This window comes from Eurosta solidaginis, chromosome 4, assembly GCF_040869045.1.
Source record: "Eurosta solidaginis isolate ZX-2024a chromosome 4, ASM4086904v1, whole genome shotgun sequence".
Taxonomy (NCBI): Eukaryota; Metazoa; Arthropoda; class Insecta; order Diptera; family Tephritidae; genus Eurosta; species Eurosta solidaginis.
In genome coordinates this window covers 247,501,829-247,527,042 of record NC_090322.1, presented here as the reverse complement: position 1 = coordinate 247,527,042, position 25,214 = coordinate 247,501,829, and the positions used below count along the sequence as shown (strand labels likewise).

Sequence of the window (25,214 nt, the reverse complement as noted above, 5' to 3'; positions counted from 1 at the left end):
AAATAACATAATAGGTCAGGTCAAAACGGTTGCCAGTCAAAACGTTTATTTATTCCAGCGATGTTCATTTGTATAGTTAACATAAACAGTTTTACTGGCACTGTTAACCAATATAAGAAAAATGCGAGGGCGACCTTTTATGTTTTGAGTTTGGGCTGTCTGCCTAAACATGCCGGCCCCCTTGCGACACGCAAGATCTATTTGGACATATTCTGCCGCTAGTTCGCAGAATTTGTTTAAATTAAGCTTAAAACTATTTTCAGCTCAGGTATGTACAGAATATTTCATAGCTTATGTACGTAGTTTATGCATAAGCAGTATTTAAAAAATCATTTTTTTTTAAATATGTATATACATATATTAGGGCGGGTCGATTTGTGAGGAGGCCAAAAAATCGCCCATTGCTCTGTGAAAATCATATTCTAGGAATCAAAATAAGAAACTTTGCCGAAGGAACCATACCTCTAAAACGAATTCTGATGCCCCCCCCCCCCCCCCCCCCCCCCCCCAATTTGGGTCGAACTTTTGGGTAGGGGCAAATTTTGAAAAATCCCACTTTGACCCATTTAGAGTGCTCCAATCGAGTCCAAATGTATGACCGACCCCCACTAATTTTGGAGGCCCGACCCACCGATGCCAGTGGCACACCCCCTGGAACCCCCTGGGGGGGACATCAGGATTCGTTTTAGAGGTATGTTTCCTTCGGCAAAGTTTCTTATTTTGATCCCTAGAATACGATTTTCACAGAGCAATGAGCGATTTTAAATCGACCCGCCCTAATATATATGTATAAAAGAGTATTTACAATTCATAATAATTTTGTAAAAAATATTTATGTATATAAAAAGTATTAAAATTTTTTTTGTCAAAAATATTAATGTATATAAAAAAGTATTCAAATTTACTTTAAATTCAATTATGTTCTTATGTTAGAAAAAAGTATATGTATAATGCAAGTATTGATGCAACTTAGCAGGCGCCAGACAACACCCAGCCAAAGATGGTATTCTGTGCCAACAGGGGCCCCAAAGTTCCGGCTGGTATGGCACCCAGCAGAACCTTTGGGACCACGTCGGCACCGAGCACCAATTGGACTGGGGCGGCGACGTAGAACCGCGGGTCTGCGAGACTAATGTTTGCATACGGCGTGGCTACCGTTGCATCAAGGCTTGTTAGGGGGTTTGCCTCTGGAAATGAGGCAACGCCACGGCATAAGCGGTGACGGTTGCCGTCTGCCCATGCTTGCCCGCAGTTTGATGAAGCACCCACGCTGATCCCCCAGAATCGTCACCTCAAGGCGGAATCGGCGGATGAGCTCATGCGCGATGATGGACGTTGCAGCGCATGGATCGAGTAGAGCTCGAACCAGGTGCAAGCGCCCACCCGACTCGACCTTAACAACGGCCGTGGGTGCAACCGACGTGAGGCACTGGATCAGCTGCGGCGGTGAACGTGGGCTGACAACCGTCCCAGCCCGGAAGGCACTCGTTGGATGGAGGTGGAATGCAGGTGATTCCCCTCTCCTTGCGGCGCGACTATGATGCACTTGCTGCTTGCGTCGATTATTCTTGCTTTTTCCTTTGTAGCTATTCTTCTGCGGTTGAAAAATTTGCATCCGCTTGCGATCACCTCATGTCGAAGCATAGGTCCAAATGGGTGCGTTTGGAAAGTTTTCATTTCCAATCCGCTTGTAGAGGGTTAGTGGAATGCAGACGATTCCACTCCCCTTGAGACCCCCGGGAAGAAAGCGGACGTTTCCGCTCCAGAGGACTCTGTTTCCAACTCAGATGCATTTAAGGAGAGGTGTCGCTTTCCTCAACGGCGATTCTCAGTGGCCTGCGGTGCCCCGTGCTTCGTTGCCGTCGCGTTGTATCCTGAGCTTCCTTGATATGCAGCATGGTGTAGGTGTGGTGGTCCTCCTGAGTGGGTGCCTCTTGTCGCACAATCGACAGGCCAAAGATAACCCCTTTGCCTCATCTGTTTTCCGGATTGTAGTAAAACGCGTCATTTTTCTGAAAATGAAAATAATTTATTCTAATTTTATCGACGTAGCGAGCGTATTTCGGTTGGTGAGCAATTCTGATAAGGTAAATGTGAACTTCACCTTATAAGGGGTTGTTGGTGGAAGCAGGGTAAAGCGTATGCGATATATAAACATACGATGGATGTGTTGTTTTGTCATATAATTCATATTCATTTGTTTTTCAAATGATACCCTCGAACCCCCAAGACATAAACAACGCCAAACCAAACATTAACAGAAAATGTTTTCTAAAACAATGTCTAATATATATATTTCCAAGCATTTATATCATTTACTGTTGATTACTAACTAGTTTCTCAAAATAAATGTCTATGCCATGCTTTTTCATATGTGAAGCATTTAGTTTTAAGGATGATTGATAGTGTGTCAACACCCTTATGCTACTGTGCTAGTATATTGATAGTTTGCAATATCGATATTGTAACGCATTTTGGGAAATTTCGCTTTTTTGCAACCTTCTGCTAACGTTAGAATCACTAATTTGTTGAATAAATAACTCCAATATTCAATAATGCAAAATGTTCTTTATTAGACTACTTTCGCAACTACTTCTCAAGAGATAGCGTGCTTAAATCAAACTGATTGCCATGCCTCAGCTGGCGCTGCTTTTATACTATTCGGTTTCCTCGTTTGCATATTTCTAGGCGTTTCTAGAATTTACTATTTGTTTACCAGCTTTGTTTTGATGTTTCGTTTCTGAATTGCACCGATGCCTGCCGACCACCCAGATAATTTGCGGTCCACCTTTTAAGACATGGGGGAAGGGTAGACCCTTCCAGGTCTTGCAGTAACGAGCCATGGTTGACCGTATCAAATGCTTTTGATAGGTCTAGCGCTATGAGTACTGCTCTATGGTGGGGGTATCGATTCAAACCGCAATTTATCTGGGTGCTAATGACATTTAGCGCGGAGGTAGTGCTATGGAGTTTTCTGAAGCCATGCTGATGAGGGGCTAGCTGCAAATGTGCTTGGAAATAAGGGAGCAAAATGGCTTCAAGCGTCTTTGCCACTGGCGATAGGAGAGATATCGGACGATATGACTCACCTACGTTAGCTGGTTTCCCAGGCTTTAGTAGCGGGACCACCTTGGCCATTTTCCATTTCTCGGGTATGACAAAGGTGGAAAGAGACAGGTTGAAGACATGCGCTAAATATTTGAAACCCTCTTTCCCTAGGTTTTTAAGCATCGGCATGGCTATGCCGTCTGGGCCCACTGCTTTGGATGGTTTAGCGCGACCAATGGCGTCCTCAACCTCTCTAGCGGTGATGGTGATTGGTGACGCGCTGAATTTGTGTTTATGCGCGTGTCTATTGGCTCTCCGTCTATCTTTGTCGACCGTAGGATGCATTATATATTGTCGGTAGAAAGCGCTCGCGCATTTTTTCGCATCCGACAGCACCTTATCGCCAAAGGCGATGGAAACTTTGTCTTTGTGCTTAGTCGGATTCGATAGGGACTTTACGGTGGACCAAAGTTTACCTACACCGGTAGAGAGGTTACAACCTCTTAGGTGCTCTTCCCATTTCGCCCGCTTGTGTTCGTCCACAAGCAATCTGATGCGTTGGTTTATATCCCTTATTTGGGGGTCGCCTGGATCAAGCTGTCTTATAAGGTCGCGTTCCCTAGCTAAACTCGCGGCCTCCGCCGGGAAGTGGGGCCGGATTTCGGGAATTCTCCCGGCGGGAATGAAATGTGCCGAGGCGGATTCAATGACCTTACGGAAGGCACGCTCCCCTTGGCGGGCATCAGTCGGGATAGGGAGGGCAGCAAAGCTGCTGTCTGTTGCAGATTTATATTCTTCCCACTTTCCTTTTTTGAAGTTTATGAAAGTGCGTTTTTCGGTGACGATGAAGTCGGCGGTACGCTCGAACAAAATAAGTATGGGCAGGTGGTCGGATGCCAATGTTACCATCGGCTGCCAGTTGACGCAGTTTACGAGTTCTGCGCTCACGATTGAGATATCTGGCGAGCTATGACAGCTTCCTACCATACGTGTGGGGGCGCCTCCGTTTATTGTGCAGGTCTGCAATGCAGATCTTGCTGTGAGTTTAGTCTCTTGAATCGCAGCAATGCGGATGTTGTGCCGCTTCATGAAATCGACTATCTCCGTAATCTTCCCAGTTAGTCCATTACAGTTTAACTGCAGAATTCTGAAGTGCATGAGGGGTGACGCCGCCACTCTAGGGGTAAGTGACGGGTGACTACGCCTAGGTTGTGGAAGGCCAGGACGCAATTGCTGTTGTGGCCTTGGGACTGGGCGCCCTTGGGCAAGCATTGAGGTACCCGGATGATTTGGGTTTGTGACCTGGCAACATGGCGCGATGAAACCCGTCGAGGGGTTGCCGTCACGGAGACCAGAACATCTAGAAAAGTGGCACCAGCCTAGGCAGGATCTGCATTGAGCGGATGTCGCAAACCTATATATTCTGTGCTGGCAGGCGGTGCAAACGGAGGCAGGGACTAAGAGTCTGTTTCCCTGACCTGCACGATTGCTGCCAGAAAAGAGGGAGGGGGGGGGGGGGGGGGGGGGAAAGAAGAAGACGGGGGCAGGGGCTGATGCTCAGCATTGCTACCAGCTCTACTACGAAGGTAGTAGTTATGAGTGGTATCAGCTGTTTGAGTTGTTGGCGCCGTGGGGCACGAGCAGCAGCGGGTACTTGTTGCGGCTTGCTGAGCAGCGAGGCCGCTGGAAGGTGGTGGGGATACGCTTAGGCGTAGACTACGGGACGCCCTTGGGCGTGAGCAGCAAGGAGCCACAAAAGATTTATAAAAGTTACGTGGACGTCGGGTTTTGGGATCGAGCCCAGAACAACCTGTCCGATGCAACCATCCCTTGCACGAGACACACTGAACAGAGTATGACCGTCCTAAAAAGATTCTTTTCTGGCAAATGCAGCAAAACCATTTCTCAGGACCGGGGTCAGGAGACGGACCCGGATTGGGTTCGATACCTTCCCGGAGTAAGAGAATATGTAGCAGTCCTGCTGCAAGGAGCTGCTGGGAGGATGACAATTTGTGGGAGGGACGAAACAAATTAAATGGGGTCACACTGAAATGACAGTCCTTGGTCGGGAAAAATCCCGAGTCGCTCCGGTACATAGAACCGACTGCCTTCGGAAGCGACTCCTCCAGTTCCTCTACATTAGCAACTCTTTGGGTTGTCCCAGTTTTTTTCCACATGTTTCTGGAATTTAGTCCAGTTCGTTGACCTAGGGTTTCTAAAGGTTCCTCCCTTCTCTACCCTCTTTAGGGGGATGCTGAAGCTGATATACGCATGGTCGGAGAAGGATGGTCTATCAAGAACCATCCAATCATACCTTGATATATCACGCTCGGAGCTCAATGTAATATCCAGAACATTGCTGGATGTTGGACCAATGTATGTAGGGACATTCCCCTGTTGCCTATCTGCAAATTGGTTTGCAGGATGTAACAAAACAGAGATTCGCCTCTCTCGTTCGTATCTGCTCCTTCCCACGCATTGTGGTTCGCATTTGCATCTGCGCCTATGACCAACCGCCCTTTGCGCCCTTCCTCCTGTACTAGCCTTTTGCACTCCATCGGTGGAACCTCCGCAGCATGGGCCATGTAGCAGGACGCCAGGATAAATGCCTGCTTATTCTTTTGCTAAACAGCCACCGCTACGAGATCCTCAGTGGTGTAATTAGGCAGCATATATGAATGCAGCTGTTTCCTTACCATTACTACAGCTCGCACCCGTCCTTCTGTTTGCGCGTAGTATACGCCAAACCCGCACGCGCTAAGTCCAGAAACCTTTCCTCCCGATGGGAGCCACGGCTCCTGGATCAGCGCCACGTCAAACGAACCCTCCTCAAGGGTTAGGAGGAGTTCGCTCGACGCCACTTTACTGTGTTGGAGGTTTATCTGTAGGACTCGCAGCACCATTGGGCTGTTTGTCCCCCTCCAGTACCTTCGTCTTGACGTCGTCGTCCTCCCCTTGCCCTTTTGGTTTAGAGTATTCGAGGCCCCCTTCAGCCTCTCGTGACTGTTGTGCCGGGTGTTCCTCTGTGCGAGTCACAGCACCATTTAGCGGTTGGCCCTCTTCTAGCACGATCGTGGTACGTCGGGGACCTCCACCTGTCTTTTTTCCCTTAGGCTTTGAAGTTCTTTTCGACTTCGCCCACCTCTAGCGTGTTAGGGTTTTTATCATCAGGACTTCTTTTCCTGGATCGCATGTAGATTTTGCCAACGCTTTTATTTAATTGTCTGATCAACGCCCTAGATTGATAAGGAGTGTGATGACTAGTACCTAGGACCTACCTAATTATTTTCTAGCTTTTCGTATTATTATTATTTCATGTAAGTATTGTTTTCAATAAAACCGTTTAACTTAAAATTTTTTTTAATTATTTTATTTTCAACTTTTTAGTCTTTATTTAATTGCCTATTATTTCTCATTCTATTTAGTTCATTTAGTGACTAATTATTACAAGGACTCATTCCTGACAATTTGTTACAACCTAAGTCCTCAATACATAATTCTTCCAAAGACTTTACTCGACTCTGCGCCACGTATGCTTGTCCCTCCTCCAACTCCAAAATATTTTGATGTCACTTCTACTGGACTGTATGCAATATTTGTTCCAGATATGTGCCAAATCGGGCATCATAGGTCGCTTTCTATTCATGTATGTATTATGTATTCCAAATATGGACCAAATCAAATCGGACCACAAATACGAATTTTGCGAATATCTCGATCCATGCGCCACCCAGCGGCGATTTTTTTTCACAGGTCGATTTCTATTCTTGCATGTATTATGTGTTCCAAATATGAGCCAAATCGGACCGCAAATGCGAATTTTGCGAATATCTCGATCATTGCGCCACCTAGCGGCGATTTTTTGTCTTATTATTGCATTGTCATCGGGTTCTGAACTATATTCCAAGTTTCAAGCTTGTAGGTTATCGGGAAGTTACTTAAATTTCAATTACAACATTCGTTCACAACGGCCGTGCGGCCGTGCATGCGGCCTGCCTGTCAACTCAAGATAAATAAAACCGTTTAAAAAGCTCGTTTACACGTAAGCAAATTTCGCTTGCTCGAACAATAATTTGTTTCACGTTCAGCATCTAAGCAAGCATGAAAGCGAGGACTGAAATATTTAAGGCTCACGATTGGCATACTAAGCATATAAGTTAGGCCTCGTCAGTAAAATGTAGATGTAGGAAGGGCGAACTGCAGGAAGAAACAATTGAGCACGATCTGTGTGTCATACGCTCGAGAGATCAAGACTCCAGCTACTAGAGGCGACAGAGTTGCCAGATCTCAAAGCAGCAATTAAGCTGGGTTGTAGAAACTTTGAGTATTTGCTAAAGGGATGGAGTTATTCCTTAGCATAAGTCCTGTTGCCTACTTGGGGGTTTTCCGTTTGGTCGTCAAACAAATTCTTGTAACACTATGGACACTTTCAAACTATGAGGGGTCTTTACTGACCGGCCAGTTCAACCTAATCCAACCAGCATCTAAGTCATAAATTACGTTGTTGTTGTTGCTGCTTTAATCGCTGGATAGTTGTTTATGTGTCCGCCTAGGGATGTTTTTGTTATTCTTGTTTTGAACTTACCTTTTCAGTGTTAGATGGTAAAGCTAAAGTCGTTATCGCAAATCCCAAAACACTTCATATTAAGAATTCAAATTTTTCAAGGTATCTCGAAGATTTTACCACATTCTCATTTTGTAAATGTATATGTGAGCTCATCGCTCAATTATCTCGATAAGTTACTGCCATCAGAAGCTACCATTATGGAGAAAAAAATTTTATACTCTGAAAGCTTTTCTCTACTGAGAATAAAAATAATCAAAAAAGGCTATTCTGAACCTCGTAGCCTTGCAGTCCTGCCGTTATGGATGAGAATTCTGATATCCGATATAGCAGGGCGATCACGGTCTATACACATTATATACCCTTTCTATATTGGTCTGTTATTGGCGTCCATCCACACATTCCAAACTAAAGACCTTGAGAAATATCACGCCTTTGCGCTCACAACAAGGGCATCCAGTCACACAGTGCAGACTTTAGGGTACACTTTTTCTCAATATCCCCAACATTATAAACTAAATGCCTCGAGACAAGTCGCCCGAAAGACTTCATAGGTGGCGTGGTAAAAAGATCATGAAAAAATGCTTGCCTTACTGGGTATCTTGCCAGTGTTCACACGACTGGGAAATGTTTTTGCTTTGTGAAGCGTGTTTCTTTCGAAACTTTTTGTTTAAAAAATTTATAAAAAGTTCAAACTGGTGACGTGGTCTTACTTTATATTTCTTTCTATATTAATAAAAAAACACGTAAGGACGGGACTGTCTTCGGCTGTGCCATAACTTTAATGAATGGAGATGAACACTAATGTGTTGAATTTTAAAAATTTCAGAAAATCTGAACAATCAGTTGTATGGGATATCTACGGCCGATCTTAACGATTTTTTCAGACAACAATGTATGCTTTATTGTAAACTTGCTGGGAAATTTCAAGCTTCTAGCTGTTAAAATGAGCAAGAAATTTTGTTAAACCTCCTGTCTGAACAATCGGTTGTACGAGATATATATTATATGTATATGACCGATCTAACACATTAAAAAAAAACAATATATGCATTATATGTAAACAGCCTGTGAAGTTTCATTCTTCTAACAGTTAAAAAGAGAAATAAATGACAAAAACCCCATTATTTGAAAAATCGGCTGTATGTGGGATATATGCTAAGTGGTTCGATCTGGTCAGTTCCGACAAATGATTAATTGGGCACCCAAATATACCAGCTCACCAAACTTCATCGAAATATCTCCAAAATTGAGAGGGCCTAGTTTGCGTTCAAACAGAGAGACATAGAGACAGGCGGGCATGACTAAATGAACTCAGCTCGTCATCCTGATCATTTCGGTATACTTCGGTTCTATCACGTCTTTTTTAAAGACTTACAATGTTGAGATTCGTGACAAATTAAACATATCAGTTCATTTTCATGAAAGGTATAAAAACGTCAAATATAAGGTTTATAATATATTAACTCACGAAACTTGCAATGTGGACATAATTTCAACAATCAATAATAGTCACTTGAACTAAGGAAAATATTTATTTAAGCACAGCTGAAAATTAGACAATGGTACCTTGTACAAATTTGCCTCTAATAAAAAATAAAACTTTTAAAATTGAAATTTTTTCAATTCTGCGTCCAATTTATAAGATCTGATCATAAACTAACTTTTAAGGGTTTTTTGTAAATATTTATGTCAGATTTGAATATAGCAGACAATTATTTTCGTAACATATACGACTACATATATGCACACACAAAAATGTAATGACGTGCTAACACTTTTCGGAGAATTATCAAAACTTATTTGTATTCGTTGAATTGAGTAAGGGTAGATGTGAGCAGCAAGTCGCAGTGGTGTGGTGGTAGCATTATCCGCCTTTCACAACGAATGTTCTAGCTTACATGAAATGGTATATTTAGTTTGTCACGAATCTCAAAATTGTAAGTCCACAAAGGAGAAGAGTAAGCATGCCGAAGTAATCAGGGTGATGATCTAAGTTGATAAGAGATATCTTGATGAAATTTAGTGAGCGGGTATGCATTTCATTCCGATCAGACATTTGTCGGAACCGATCCGGTCGGACCACTAAAGCATATATCCTCCATATAACCGATTTTTCAGAAAAGAGGTTTTTTGTGATATCTTCCCAAATTTATCAGATAGAAGCTCAAAATTTACTAGATCCTTTTATATATGGGACATACTATTTTCTGAAGAAATCGTAGAGACCGGTCGTATATATATATAGTATATATCCAATACAACTGATTCTTCAAATGAGAAGCTTTTCGTAAATTCTGTTCCACTTAAGAAGCTTCAAATTTAATCAAATACTTACGTATGCGTCATATATTGTACAGATCAGTGATTCATGGTCATAGCTATCGTATGAGCACAACAAAAAAACGTAGATTTGCGTTTTTTTATTTTATATTTATCGAAAATAACGCTTACGTACATCTCTTCTCTATATATTACACATCTTATACAACTGATTATTGAGAGACTGAAGATTGAGTTGTTTGAATGCAGTTTATAAGAATATTTCCTAGACGAAGCAGCCTAAACGGAATAGTAAGAAATGTTATCTTTAAAGCTCATAGCGTAAGGAAAACCCTTTATCCCCCTTTAGAATTTACAAACCATAAAACGTGCTGCAAATAATTTTCTTTCTCATTTTACAGAAGTAAGCTTTATAGCACTTTTTATTAAGTTCAAAATATTTATGAAACAGTTAAGCATAACGAACGTAATGCGGATGTAAACCAATCTTCGTATATAATTTGAAGTAACATGACTTTAAGTTATTTTAGAAGCTATCGCGCACTAAGTATTTCAATTTCGAGAAACACGTGACTTTTTCGGTTATGCCGAGAAGCCAGATATGTATGCAAGGGTGCCGTGGTGACTCAACCCTGTCAGATTAATTATTTTTTATAATTTATACTTATAGTTAATAATTTTGAGTTCAATATTTTTTACAAACATAAGCACTTTTTTTATTAAGATTAAGTCGTATTTTCTAGAATCCAATCCAAGTAGGAAGTGACACGAGTATGTCCAGCTGGTGAATCACTTCCACATCCTTTGTGTGCATAAAAAGACACAATACCAATTTGAAGCTTTGAAGATACCAACATCAATGGACCACCAGAATCACCAGCACAAATTCCAATACGATTGACACTGGAAGTACACAACATTCGGGTAACGAAATCAGGATATTGTTCAGCGCATACTTCGTTCGAGATCACTTTCAAATTGGCAAACTGTAAAACAGGTGAAAACGATGTGGATGTGTCAGAGGTCTCACCCCATCCAGAAGCCACTACAGTTTCATCAACGTAAGTGGAATAGCTTGAAGCACATTTTGGTAGGGACACCGGTTGAATGGCAGCTGAATATTTTACTTTTGGAATTTTGATCAAAGCTATATCATTTATAAGAGTTTCCCTATCGAATTCGGGATGAACTTTAATGTCACATTTGTCCACCTCCAGGCGTTCAAGGGCATCTAAATGATGGATGCTGCCTAAGAATACGATCGCACGAACAGCACTGAAATTAAAAGAATTGTCTAGATCTAATTACGTATAGACAGTACGTTATTGGGTGATTAACTTATTGATTTTTCTTTTAGCCAATTTTCTCACACCCTAAAACATACAGTACATATAATTCAAAACTTACTTTAAAGTACAATGAGCAGCCGTCAGCACCCATTCTTTGCTTATTAGAGATCCACCACAAAAGCCCCATTTTTCACCGTCAATTAACATCAAACCAGCTTGATAAGGAAAGTCATTAGCAGCAGCCGTTTTACCATTTGCTATACGTGGACTTACAGCTACATTTTGCTCCATAGACACCAACCGTTCACGTTGTATATTTCTAGGTCCCCGATTTTCAAACGCCGAGGCGATGCATAGTATGAGCGACAAAGCTATCAACAATTTCATGTTCCTGCTGTTGAAGCAAATTTAGACTAACTAAAGCATAGGCTGTTTTGGTTTATTTGTAGTATAGTTCAATAGCGTACTATGGGATAGTTTGCAATATTTTGTCATAAATGCATATATTTCGGCAATTCAAAGTATATGGGTATTTGGTTGCGTAAAAAGCGAGATTTTTATTTTCTATCGATGGATACTTCGGATAGATTTTAACTTTTCACCTTAACTCCAAAGTTTCAATCGGTCAAGAGAGAACAGAACAGTGATCTTATATATAAAATTCTCGTGTCACAGTGTTTGTGGTTTAATTCCTTCAAAATGGGTCGACCGATTCTCATGAATTTTTGTGAACAACGAACTCTTAATTTTTTTTGACAAAACTTTTTATACCTGCCATCCTCTGGGACTGAGACTGAAACTAACACTGGGACTTGGGCTGGGACTGAGACCGAGGCTGGGACTAGTACTCGGATTGGGAGCGGAAATAAGGAATGGAGAAGCATAAAGAGAGACAGAGAGAAGAAAAGCAGTGGAAGGAGAAATAGGTAGACCTAGATAAAGTTAGAAAGGTGGTGATAGATGGAGCGAGGGAAGAAGGGCTGGAAGCTAGAAAGAATAAAGGGATGAAAAATACGGAAAGGAAGAAAGAGACGCAGAGAGGGGAGCGAATAAAGGATAAAGAAAAGGAGGAGAGAGTGGGATAGAGGTTAGATTAGATTGTACTGGGGGGTCTATGAGGACCTCACATAGGCTGAATGATTCCGTGGTGTTGCTAGAGGTTTATTTTACGACCAAACTGAAAAAGCCTATCAAAAACCAGGACCTATGTTATAAATTAACTTTGTCCCCTTGGCAAATACTAGAAGCTTTCTAGGACTCATGCCACTTGCTGCTTCAAGATCTGACAGCTGTTTCACTCCTAATAGCTGGAGTCTTAGCCTGGCAAGCGCAGGGCACGAGAACAAAACGTGTTTGATCGTTTCCTCCTCCAACCCGCACTTCCTACATCTGCTAGCTTAATTTAAAGGCATGTGACGCCAAAAGGCAATGTCCGGTCGTAATAACCGTCATGAGACACAGTCCTCTCCTTTTAATGATAGGAATAACTTTGTTAGTCAAATGTTGTAAGAGTCTAATGTTGTAATCTCGCTCAATCTAAGTGGGACGACTACGGAACAAGCTTCAGGGCTTTTTCATTCCTATCTATTCTCATATGCTATGGGACCCAATATAGATATATGTATATGATTCTCCTATAATATATATGTAATATCGAAACCATCGATTTAAGGAGCGGAGTTGAGTTGAAAAATGTTAGAGTTTCACTATTCTCTCTGTCCTTTTTGCTACTCTTACGTGTATGTAGTACACGCATATATATATCTATTTAGGAAATTCCTGATAATTATACACCTTCTGCTAACGTTCGAATAAATAACTCCAATTTTCAGTATTGCAAAATGGTCTTTATTTAGACTACATTGGGAGTAGCACTTCACAATTATATTTCACTAATAGTGTCTTGGCCGGGCCACAGCTCAGGGATGGTGCCGGTCAAGATATAGTGCAGAAAAGAAGAAAAGTGTGGTATTAGAATTTTAATTTAGATATAAATATCTTTATTTGAAATAAATATTGTGCACAAAAATTAATATATCTTCTATAAATTTTATAAAAGAAAGTCGCTAAATGCCATGTATGCACATAACTTCACACAGAATGCTCCGATTTTAAAACGGTTTTTTGCATTTGAAAGCTTAACTACGTGACATGGTACAGTTAATATAATTCTAAGATATATATAATAGGGGCGTGGCAAATTGCCAAAATGTAGTAAAAAATCATAAAATTTTTGTTTACACAGCTATAACTCATAAACGGATGGATGGATTTAAAAAATTGTACTTTTCAGTAAAACTTTGAAATATTTACCTTCGATCTGCTTCAAAAAAAATACTTCATTCCTTTCTTATATCAGCCAAATTGTTTAAATAAAAGTAACATTTTTATCAAAAAATGCGTATGTGTGTTTGTTCGCTGTGAACTGTCCGCGCTAATTGCTTTTGAGTGAGGCTTGATGCGACACATACATACGTACATATATAGCATTCGCTGCGTTATTTAACTTTGGGCGTAGGTTTATAGGTATGTATGGATGTACATCACTACATAGTATAAAACAAAGTTGCTTTTTCTGTCCCTATGTCCCTTTGAATGCTTAAACCTTTAAAAATACGCAACGGATTTTGATGCGCTTTTTTTTATTAGATAAAGAGTGATTGAAGAGGAAGTAACGGATGAACATATTTGGCTGAAAATTGGTGGAGGGGGAGCTTAGAACCAGGAGACAGACATAGGCTAATTTTTATCCCGTTCTGGATAGGGTCTTGAGATCAAAACGTGGACCTGGGTAATCCTGGGATATGTTTGTACAATATGGGTATCAAATGGGAGCTTTTTATGAGTACTTTGATACGGGGTATTTTTCGTACCCGCGTGTAACTAGGGTCTCGAGATATACGCGAAAACGGGGACGCGGGTACCCCTAGAATGTGTTTATACAATATGGATAACAAATGAAAGCTGTTGATGAGTGCTTTAGTACAGAGTAATTTTTATACCGCTGGACCCCGGATACTGATAAATGTGCATGCGAAGCCGAAATAAAGAAATGAATTAATAATACCCACATAACTATTTACATACATCCTATTCGATTTGCCTGGTAATAAGGGATGAAGAAGAATGGGAAAAACTTTGGAGAAGAGAAAAGACGGAAGGAGAAGGCGACTGAGAAAGAGATAGAGTGAGACGAAAATAGAGATAGATGAAGCGAAAAGACGGAGGGAGGAGTGAATACAAGGATTAAGAAAAGGTGTGGAGGAGGAGGGGGGGCAGAGTTAGACGGAAAAAGTTTATTAAAATGTATGAAGATAGACCAAATTTAGGGCAGAACAACGTCTGACGGGTCTGCTAGTATATATATAATTTCAGGTTACCTTTTGGTTGAAGCTGGAAACTGCGGTGGGATACGTCCATTGTACTTGAGATTAGAAAACAATTGAAGTAAAATAACATAATAGATCAATACCGCTTGCCAGTCAAAACGTTTATTTATTCTAGCGATGTTCATTTGTATGGTTAACATAAACAGTTTGACTGGCACTGTTAACCAATATAATAGGGCGACCTTTTATGTTTTGAGTTTGGGCTGTCGGCCTAAACATGCCGGCTCCCTTGCGACACGCAAGATCTTTTTGGACATATTCCGCCGCTGGTTCGGAGAATTTGTTTAAATTAAGCTTAAAAATATTTTTAGCTCAGGTTCCGTTTGAATTACCTAAAGTCGAAAATTGAAGAAAAATAAATATTAGATGTACATGGTTCAAACTCAGTGGCACATTCTTTTTACACTCAGTTGAGCAGACCTCACAGAGTATATTACTTTTGATTGGATAACGGTTGGTTGTACGGGCATAAAGGAATCGAGATAGATATAGACTTCCATATATCAAAATCATCAGTATCGAAAAAAAATCGATTGAGCCATGTCCGTCCGTCCGTTAACACGATAACTTGAGTAAATTTTGAGGTATCTTGATGAAATTTGGTATGTAGATTCCTGGGCACTCATCCAGATTGCTGTTTAAAATGAACGATATCGGACTATAACCACGCCCACTTTTTCGATATCGAAAATTTCGAAAAATCGAAAAAGTGCGATAATTCATTATCAAATACGGATAAAGCGATGAAACTTGTTAGGTGATTTGAACTTATAGACAATGGGCGTGGCACCGCCCACTTTTAAAAGAAGGAAATTTAGAAGTTTTGCAAGCTGTAATTTGGCAGTCGTTGAAGATATCATGATGAAATTTGGCAGGAACGTTACTCTTATTACTATATGTATGCTTAATAAAAATTAGCAAAATCGGAGAACGACCACGCCCACTTTTTAAAAAAAAATTTGTTTAAAGTAAAATTTTAAAAGAAAAGTTAATATCTTTACAGTATATAAGTAAATTATGTCAAGATTCAACTCCAGTAATGATATGGTGCAACAAAATACAAAAATAAAAGAAAATTTAAAAATGGGCGTGGCTCCGCCCTTTTTCATTTAATTTGTCTAGGATACTTTTAACGCCATAAGTCGAACAAAAATTAACCAATCCTTTTGAAATTTGGTAGGGGCATAGATTTTATGGCGCTAACTGTTTTCTGTGAAAATGGGCGAAATCGGTTGATGTCACGCCCAGTTTTTATACACAGTCGTCCGTCTGTCCTTCCGCATGGCCGTTAACACGATAACTTGAGCAAAAATCGATATATCTCTACTAAACTCAGTTCCCGTACTTATCTAAACTCACTTTATCTTGGCATGAAAAATGAACGAAATCCGACTATGACCACGCCCACTTTTTCGATATCGAAAATTACGAAAAATGAAAAAATGCCATAATTCTATACCAAATACGAAAAAAGGGATGAAATATGGTAAGGTAATTGGATTGTTTTATTGAAGCGAAATATAACTTTAGAAAAAACTTTATAAAATGGTTGTGACACCTACCATATTACTTACTTACTTACTTAATTGGCGCTTAACCGTCTAAACGGTTATGGCCGTCCAACAAGGCGCGCCAGTCGCTCCTTCGCTCCGCCAACCGGCGGAAATTGGTCACACCAAGGGAGTTTAAATCGTTTTCCACCTGGTCCCTCCAACGGAGTGGGGGCCGCCCTCTACCCCTGCTTCCATAGGCGGGTTCCGATAGAAACACTTTCTTGGCCGGAGCATCATCTTTCATTCGCATAACATGGCCTAGCCAGCGCAGCCGCTGCGTTTTAATTCGCTGGACTATGTTGATGTCTGCGTATAGCTCGTACAGCTCATCATTAAATCTTCTTCGGTACTCGCCATCGCCAACGCGTAGAGGTCCATAAATCTTTCGAAGAACTTTTCTCTCGAACACTCCCAAAGCCGCTTCATCTGCTGTTGTCATGGTCCATGCTTCTGCCCCATATAGCAGGACGGGTACGATAAGTGACTTGTAGAGTATGATTTTCGTTCGCCGAGAGAGGACTTTACTTTTCAATTGCCTACCTAGTCCAAAGTAGCATTTATTGGCAAGATTGATTCTTCGCTGGATTTCAGTGCTGATGTTGTTGCTAGTGTTGATGCTGGTTCCCAAATAAACGAAGTCTTTTACTATTTCGAAATTATGGCTGCCAACAGTAGCGTGGTTGCCAAGGCGCATATGCGCTGACTCTTTGCTCGATGACAGCAGGTACTTCGTTTTGTCCTCATTCACCATCAAACCCATCTTTACCGCTTCTTTTTCCAGCTTGGAGTAAGCAGAACTAACAGCGCGGGTGTTTAGGCCGATGATATCAATGTCATCAGCATATGCCAGTAATTGCACGCTTTTATAGTATATTGTTCCAGTGCGGTTAAGTTCTGCAGCTAGTATAATTTTCTCCAGCATCAAATTAAAGAAATCGCACGATAGGGGGTCACCCTGTCTGAAACCTCGTTTAGTTTCGAACGGCTCGGAGAGGTCCTTCCCAATTCTGACTGAGCTGATGGTGTTGCTCAACGTCATTTTGCACAGCCGTATAAGTTTTGCGGGGAAACCAAATTCAGACATAGCGGCATATAGGCAGCTCCTTTTCGTGCTGTCGAAGGCGGCTTTAAAGTCGACGAAGAGGTGATGTGTGTCGATTCTCTTTTCACGGGTTTTTTCCAAGATTTGGCGCATTGTGAAAATCTGGTCGATGGTAGATTTACCAGGTCTGAAGCCGCACTGATAAGGTCCAATCAGCCGGTTCACGGTGGGCTTCAATCTTTCGCACAATACACTTGAAAGGACCTTATATGCGATATTAAGAAGGCTGATTCCACGATAGTTGGTGCATTTTGCAGTATCCCCCTTCTTGTGGACTGGGCAAAGAACACTTAGATTCCAACCGTCGGGCATGATTTCGTCCGCCCATATTTTGCTAAGAAGCTGCTGCATGCGCCTTACCAACTCCTCGCCGCCGAACTTGAATAGCTCCGCAGGCAATCCATCAGCGCCCACGGCCTTGTTGTTTTTCAATCTGGTTATTGCTATTCTAACTTCGTCACAATCGGGCGGGGGGACATATATTCCATCATCATCGATTGCGGGATCGGGTTCTTCATCTCTGCGCGGTGAATTTCTGCCTCCATTTAGGAGAGCAGAGAAGTGTTCCCTCCATAATCTAAGCACTCTCTGCACATCAGTTACAAGGTCGCCGTTTTCATTCCTACAGGAGTTTGCCGCGGTCTTAAAACCTTCCGTCTGTCGCCGTATTTTTTGGTAGAATTTTCGGGCGTTATTCCTGGTGGCTAGCAGCTCAAGCTCCTCGCACTCACGCCTTTCTGCTTCTGCTTTTTTCTTCCTGAAAAGGCGTCTCGCTTCCCTTTTCAACTCACGATAGCGTTCACACACTCCTCTTGTCGCGCTCGCTTTTAACGTAGCCCTGTAGGCAGCGTCTTTTCTTTCGGTTGCAACGCGGCATTCTTCATCATACCAGTTGTTTTTTCGTGGCCGCCGGTAACCAATTTTTTCCTCGGCGGCAGTATGAAGTGCTTTGGAGATATGCTCCCACTGCTCCTGTATTCCTTCAGGATGAGTTGTGCCCTCAGAGAGCAGGTGTGAGAGTCGAGTTGCGAAATCATTGGCAGTCTGTTGTGATTGAAGCTTTTCGACGTCTAGCTTTCCTTGTGTTTTTTGTTCCTTGTTTTTAGCCGCGTTGAGGCGGGTGCGTATTTTGGCTGCAACGAGATAATGGTCCGAATCGATGTTAGGTCCTCGGATCGTTCGCACATCTAAAACACTGGAGGCATGCCGTCCGTCTATCACAACGTGATCGATCTGATTGCGAGTATTTCGATCAGGAGATAGCCATGTAGCTTGATGTATCTTTTTATGCATGAACCTCGTGCTTGATATGACCATGTTTCGAGTACCGGCAAAGTCAATCAGCCTCAGTCCGTTTGGAGAAGTTTCATTGTGTAGGCTGCACTTTCCGACTGTAGGGCCAAAAACACCTTCTTTGCCCACCCTGGCGTTAAAGTCGCCAAGCACGACTTTTATATCATGACGGGGGCAGCGCTCGTATGTGCGTTCTAATTGTTCATAAAAAGTGTCTTTCACCTCATCGTCTTTCTCCTCTGTCGGCGCATGGGCGCAGATGAATGATATATTAAAAAATTTTGCTTTTATTCGAATAGCGGCGAGACGCTCGTCCACAGGCGTGAACGCCAGCACTTGATATTAAGTAGAAGAAAATGAAAAAGTTCTGCAGGGCGAAATAAAAAACCCTTAAAATCTTGGCAGGTATTACATATATAAATAAATTAGCGGTATCCAACAGATGATGTTCTGGGTCACCCTGGTCCACATTTTGGTCGATATCTGGAAAACGCCTTCACACCACTCCCTTTTAAAACTCTCATTAATACCTTTAATTTGATACCCATATCGTACAAACACATTCTAGAGTCACCCCTGGTCCACCTTTATGGCGATATTTCGAAACGGCGTCCACCTATAGAACTAAGGCCCACTCCCTTTTAAAATACTCATTAACACCTTTCGTTTGATGCCCATATTGTACAAACAAAGTCTAGAGTCACCCCTGGTCCACCTTTATGGCGATATTTCGAAACGGCGTCCACCTGTAGAACTAAGGCCCACTCCCTTTTAAAATACTCATTAGCACCTTTCTTTTGATGCCCATATTGTACAAACAAAGTCTAGAGTCACCCCTGGTCCACCTTTATGGCGATATCTCGAAACGGCGTCCACCTATGGAACTAAGGCCCACTCCCTTTTAAAATACTCATTAACACCTTTCGTTTGATGCCCATATTGTACAAACAAAGTCTAGAGTCACCCCTGGTCCACCTTTATGGCGATATTTCGAAACGGCGTCCACCTATAGAACTAAGGATCACTCCCTTTTAAAATACTCATTAACACCTTTCGTTTGATGCCCATATTGTACAAACAAAGTCTAGAGTCACCCCTGGTCCACCTTTATGGCGATATCTCGAAACGGCGTCCACCTATGAAACTAAGGTCCACTCCCTTTTAAAATACTCATTAACACCTTTCGTTTGATGCCCATATTGTACAAACAAAGTCTAGAGTCACCCCTGGTCCACCTTTATGGCGATATCTCGAAAAGGCGAACACCTATAGAACGAAGGCCCACTCCCTTTTAAAAATACTCATTAGCACCTTTCATTTGATACCCATATCGTACAAACAAAGTCTGGAGTCCCCCTGGTCCACCTTTATTACGATACCTCGAAAAGGCGTCCACATATAGAACTAAGGCGCACTCCCTTTTAAAATACTTATTAACACCTTTCGGTTGATGCCCATATTGTACAAACAAAGTCTAGAGTCACCCCTGGTCCACCTTTATGGCGATATTTCGAAACGGCGTCCACCTGTAGAACTAAGGCCCACTCCCTTTTAAAATACTCATTAACACCTTTCTTTTGATGCCCATATTGTACAAACAAAGTCTAGAGTCACCCCTGGTCCACCTTTATGGCGATATCTCGAAACGGCGTCCACCTATGGAACTAAGGCCCACTCCCTTTTAAAATACTCATTAACACCTTTCGTTTGATGCCCATATTGTACAAACAAAGTCTAGAGTCACCCCTGGTCCACCTTTATGGCGATATTTCGAAACGGCGTCCACCTATAGAACTAAGGCCCACTCCCTTTTAAAATACTCATTAACACCTTTCGTTTGATGCCCATATTGTACAAACAAAGTCTAGAGTCACCCCTGGTCCACCTTTATGGCGATGTCTCGAAACGGCGTCCACCTATGAAACTAAGGCCCACTCCCTTTTAAAATACTCATTAACACCTTTCGTTTGATGCCCATATTGTACAAACAAAGTCTAGAGTCACCCCTGGTCCACCTTTATGGCGATATCTCGAAAAGGCGAACACCTATAAAACGAAGGCCCACTCCCTTTTAAAAATACTCATTAGCACCTTTCATTTGATACCCATATCGTACAAACAAAGTCTAGAGTCCCCCTGGTCCACCTTTATTACGATACCTCGAAAAGGCGTCCACATATAGAACTAAGGCGCACTCCTTTCGTTTGATACCCATATTGCACAAACGAATTCTACAGTCACCCCTGGCCCACCTTTATGGCGATATCTCGAAACGGCGTCCACATATGGAACTAAGGATTACTCCCTTTTAAAATACTCATTAACACCTTTCTTTTGATACCCATATCGTACAAACACATTCTAGAGTCACCCCTGGTCCACCTTTATGGCGATATTTCGAAACGGCGTCCACCTATAGAACTAAGGCCCACTCCCTTTTAAAATACTCATTAACACCTTTCGTTTGATGCCCATATTGTACAAACAAATTCTAGGGTCACCCCTGGTCCACCTTTATGGCGATATCTCGAAACGGCGTCCGCCTATGGAACTAAGGATTACTCACTTTTAAAATACTCATTAACACCTTTCTTTTGATATCCATATTGTACAAACAAATTCTAGGGTCACCCCTGGTCCACCTTTATGGCGATATCTCGAAATGGCGTTCACCTATACAACAACCACCACTCCCTTTCAAAACCCTCATTAATACCTTTAATTTGATACCCATAACGTACAAACGCATTCTAGAGTCAACCCTGATCCACCTTTATGGCTATATCCCTGAATGGCGTCCACCTATAGAACTATGGCCCACTCCCTCTTAAAATACTCTTTAATACCTTCCATTTGATACACATGTCATACAAACACATTCCAGGGTTACCCTCGGTTCATTTTCCTACATGGTTATTCTCCCTTATGTTGCCACCATAGCTCTCAACTGAGTATGTAATGTTCGGTTACACCCGAACTTAACCTTCCTTACTTGTTTATTTTATATTTATCGAAAATAACGCTTACGTACATCTCTTCTCTATATATTACACATCTTATACAACTGATTATTGAGAGACTGAAGATTGAGTTGTTTGAATGCAGTTTATAAGAATATTTACTAGACGAAGCAGCCTAAACGGAATAGTAAGAAATGTTATCTTTAAAGCTCATAGCGTAAGGAAAACCCTTTATCCCCCTTTAGAATTTACAAACCATAAAACGTGTTGCAAATAATTTTCTTTCGCATTTTATAGAAGTAAGCTTTATAGCACTTTTTATTAAGTTCAAAATACTTATGAAACAGTTAAGCATAACGAACGTAATGCGGATGTAAATCAATCTTCGTATATAATTTGAAGTAACATGACTTTAAGTTATTTTAGAAGCTATCGCGCACTAAGTATTTTATTTTCGAGAAAAACGTGACTTTTTCGGTTATGCCGAGAAGCCAGATATGTATGCAAGGGTGCCGTGGTGACTGAACCCTGTCAGATTAATTATTTTTTATAATTTATACTTATAGTTAATAATTTTGAGTTCAATATTTTTTACAAACATAAGCACTTTTATTATTAAGATTAAGTCGTATTTTCTAGAATCCAATCCAAGTAGGAAGTGACACGAGTATGTCCAGCTGGTGAATCACTTCCACATCCTTTGGGTGAATAAAAAGACACAATACCAATTTGAAGCTTTGAAGATGCCAACATCAATGGACCACCAGAATCACCAACACAAATTCCAATACGATTGACACTGGAAGTACACAACATTCGGGTAACGACATTAGGATATTCTTCAGCACATACTTCGTTCGAGATCACTTTCAAATTGGCAAACTGTAAAACAGGTGAAAACGATGTTGATGTGTCAGAGGTCTCACCCCATCCAGAAGCCACTACAGTTTCATCAACGTAAGTGGAATAGCTTGAAGCACATTTTGGTAGGGACACCGGTTGAATGGCAGCTGAATATTTTACTTTTGGAATTTTGATCAAAGCTATATCATTTATAAGAGTTTCCCTATCGAATTCGGGATGAACTTTAATGTCACATTTGTCCACCTCCAGGCGTTCAAGGGCATCTAAATGATTGATGCTGCCTAAGAATACGATCGCACGAACAGCACTGAAATTAAAAGAATTGTCTAGATCTAATTACGTATAGACAGTACGTTATTGGGTGATTAACTTATTGATTTTTCTTTTAGCCAATTTTCTCACACCCTAAAACATACAGTACATATAATTCAAAAATTACTTTAAAGTACAATGAGCAGCCGTCAGCACCCATTCTTTGCTTATTAGAGATCCACCACAAAAGCCCCATTTTTCACCGTCAATTAACATCAAACCAGCTTGATAAGGAAAGTCATTAGCAGCAGCCGTTTTACCATTTGCTATACGTGGACTTACAGCTACATTTTGCTCCATAGACACCAACCGTTCACGTTGTATATTTCTAGGTCCCCGATTTTCAAACGCCGAGGCGATGCATAGTATGAGCGACAAAGCTATCAACAATTTCATGTTCCTTCTGTTCAAGCAAATTTAGACTAACTAAAGCATAGGCAACAGCAGATGAAGCGGCTTTGGGAGTGTTCGAGAGAAAAGTTCTTCGAAAGATTTATGGACCTCTACGCGTTGGCGATGGCGAGTACCGAAGAAGATTTAATGATGAGCTGTACGAGCTATACGCAGACATCAACATAGTCCAGCGAATTAAAACGCAGCGGCTGCGCTGGCTAGGCCATGTTATGCGAATGAAAGATGATGCTCCGGCCAAGAAAGTGTTTCTATCGGAACCCGCCTATGGAAGCAGAGGTAGAGGGCGGCCCCCACTCCGTTGGAAGGACCAGGTGGAAAACGATTTAAACTCCCTTGGTGTGACCAATTGGCGCCGGTTGGCGGAGCGAAGGAGCGACTGGCGCGCCTTGTTGGACGGCCATAACCGTTTAGACGGTTAAGCGCCAATTAAGTAAGTAAGTAAGTAAGTAAAGCATAGGCTATTTTGGTTTATTTGTAGTATATAGTTCAAAAGCGTACTATGGGTTAGTTTGCATTATTTTGTCATAAATGCATATATTTCGGCAATTCACAGTATATGGGTATTTGGTTGCGTAAAAAGCGAGATTTTTATTTTCTATCGATGTATACTTCGGATAGAACTATTCACCTTAACTCCAAAGTTTCAATCGGTCAAGAAAGAACAGAACAGTGATCTTATATGTAAAATTTTCGTGTCACAATGTTTGGCCGCCACCGTGGTGTGATGGTAGCGTGCTCCGCCTATCACACCGTATGCCCTGGGTTCAACTCCCGGGCAAAGCAACATCAACATTTTAGAAATAAGATTTTTCAATTAGAAGAAAATTTTTCTAAGCGGGGTCGCCCCTCGGCAGTGTCTGGCAAGCGCTCCGATTGTATTTCTGCCATGAAAAGCTCTCAGTGAAAACTCATCTGCCTTGCAGATGCCGTTCGGAGTCGGCATAAAACATGTAGGTCCCGTCCGGCCAATTTGTAGGGAAAAATCAAGAGGAGCACGACGCAAATTGGAAGAGAAGCTCGGCCTTAGATCTCTTCGGAGGTTATCGCGCCTTACATTTATTTTTTTTAATGTTTGTGATATAATTCCTTCGAAACGGCTCGACCGATTCACATGAATTTTTGTGAACAACGAACTCTTAATTTTTTTTTTGACAAAACTTTTTATACCTGCCATCCTCTGGGACTGGGACTGAAACTAACACTGGGACTTGTGCTGGGACTGAGACCGAGGCTGGGACTAGTACTCGGATTGGGAGAGGGAATAAGGGATGGAGAAGCATAAAGAGAGACAGAGAGAAGAAAAACGGTGGAAGGAGAAATAGGTAGACCTAGATAAAGTTAGAAAGATGGTGATAGATGGAGCGAGGGGAAGAAGAAGGGCAGGGAGCTAGAAAGAACAAATGGATGAAAAAGATGGAAAGGAATAAAGAGACGCAGAGAGGGGAGCGAATAAAGGATGAAAAAAAGGAGGAGATAGTGGGATAGAGGTTAGATTAGATTGTACTGACCGGTCCATGAGCACGTCACATAGACTGTATGATTCCGTGGTGTTGCTAGTGGTTTATTTTACGACCAAACTGAAAAAGCCTATCAAAAACCAGGTCCTATGTTATAAATTAACTTTGTCCCCTTTGGGAAATACTAGAAGCTTTCTAGGATTTATGCCACTTGCTGCTTCAAGATCTGACAGCTGTTTCACTCCTAATAGCTGGAGTCTTAGCCTGGCAAGCGCAGGGCACGAGAACAAAACGTGCTTGATCGTTTACTCCTACAACCCGCACTTCCTACATCTGCTAGCCTAATTGAAAGGCATGTGACGCCAAAAGGCAGTGTCCGGTCGTAATACCCGTCATGAGACACAGTCCTCTCCTTTTAATGATAGGAATAACTTTGTTGGTCTAATGTTGTAAGAGTCTAATGTTGTAATCTCGCTCAATATAAGTGGGACGACTACGGAACAAGCTTTGGGGCTTTTTCATTCCTATCTATTCTCATATGCTATGGGACCCAATATAGATATATGTATATGATTCTCCTATAATATATATGTAATTTCGAAACCATCAATTTAAGGAGCGGAGTTGAGTTGAAAAATGTTAGAGTTTCACTATTCTCTCTGTACTTTTTGCTACTCTTACGTGTA

At 41.6% G+C, this 25,214-nt stretch overlaps 2 protein-coding genes across 2 annotated transcripts; both read right to left on the bottom strand.

The window, feature by feature from the left end:
- Window positions 1–10,171: 10,171 nt before the first annotated feature.
- On the bottom strand, window positions 10,172–11,576 carry LOC137249329 (collagenase-like). The gene is made up of 2 exons (XM_067780691.1): window positions 11,303–11,576; window positions 10,172–11,170 (listed from the first exon to the last, which is right to left on the bottom strand). The coding sequence occupies exons 1-2, from the start codon at window positions 11,569–11,571 to the stop codon at window positions 10,621–10,623; spliced, it is 819 nt and encodes a 272-aa protein (XP_067636792.1). The 5' UTR covers window positions 11,572–11,576; the 3' UTR covers window positions 10,172–10,620.
- Window positions 11,577–22,102: 10,526 nt separating this feature from the next.
- On the bottom strand, window positions 22,103–23,053 carry LOC137248819 (collagenase-like). The gene is made up of 2 exons (XM_067779717.1): window positions 22,785–23,053; window positions 22,103–22,652 (listed from the first exon to the last, which is right to left on the bottom strand). The coding sequence occupies exons 1-2, from the start codon at window positions 23,051–23,053 to the stop codon at window positions 22,103–22,105; spliced, it is 819 nt and encodes a 272-aa protein (XP_067635818.1).
- Window positions 23,054–25,214: the final 2,161 nt, after the last annotated feature.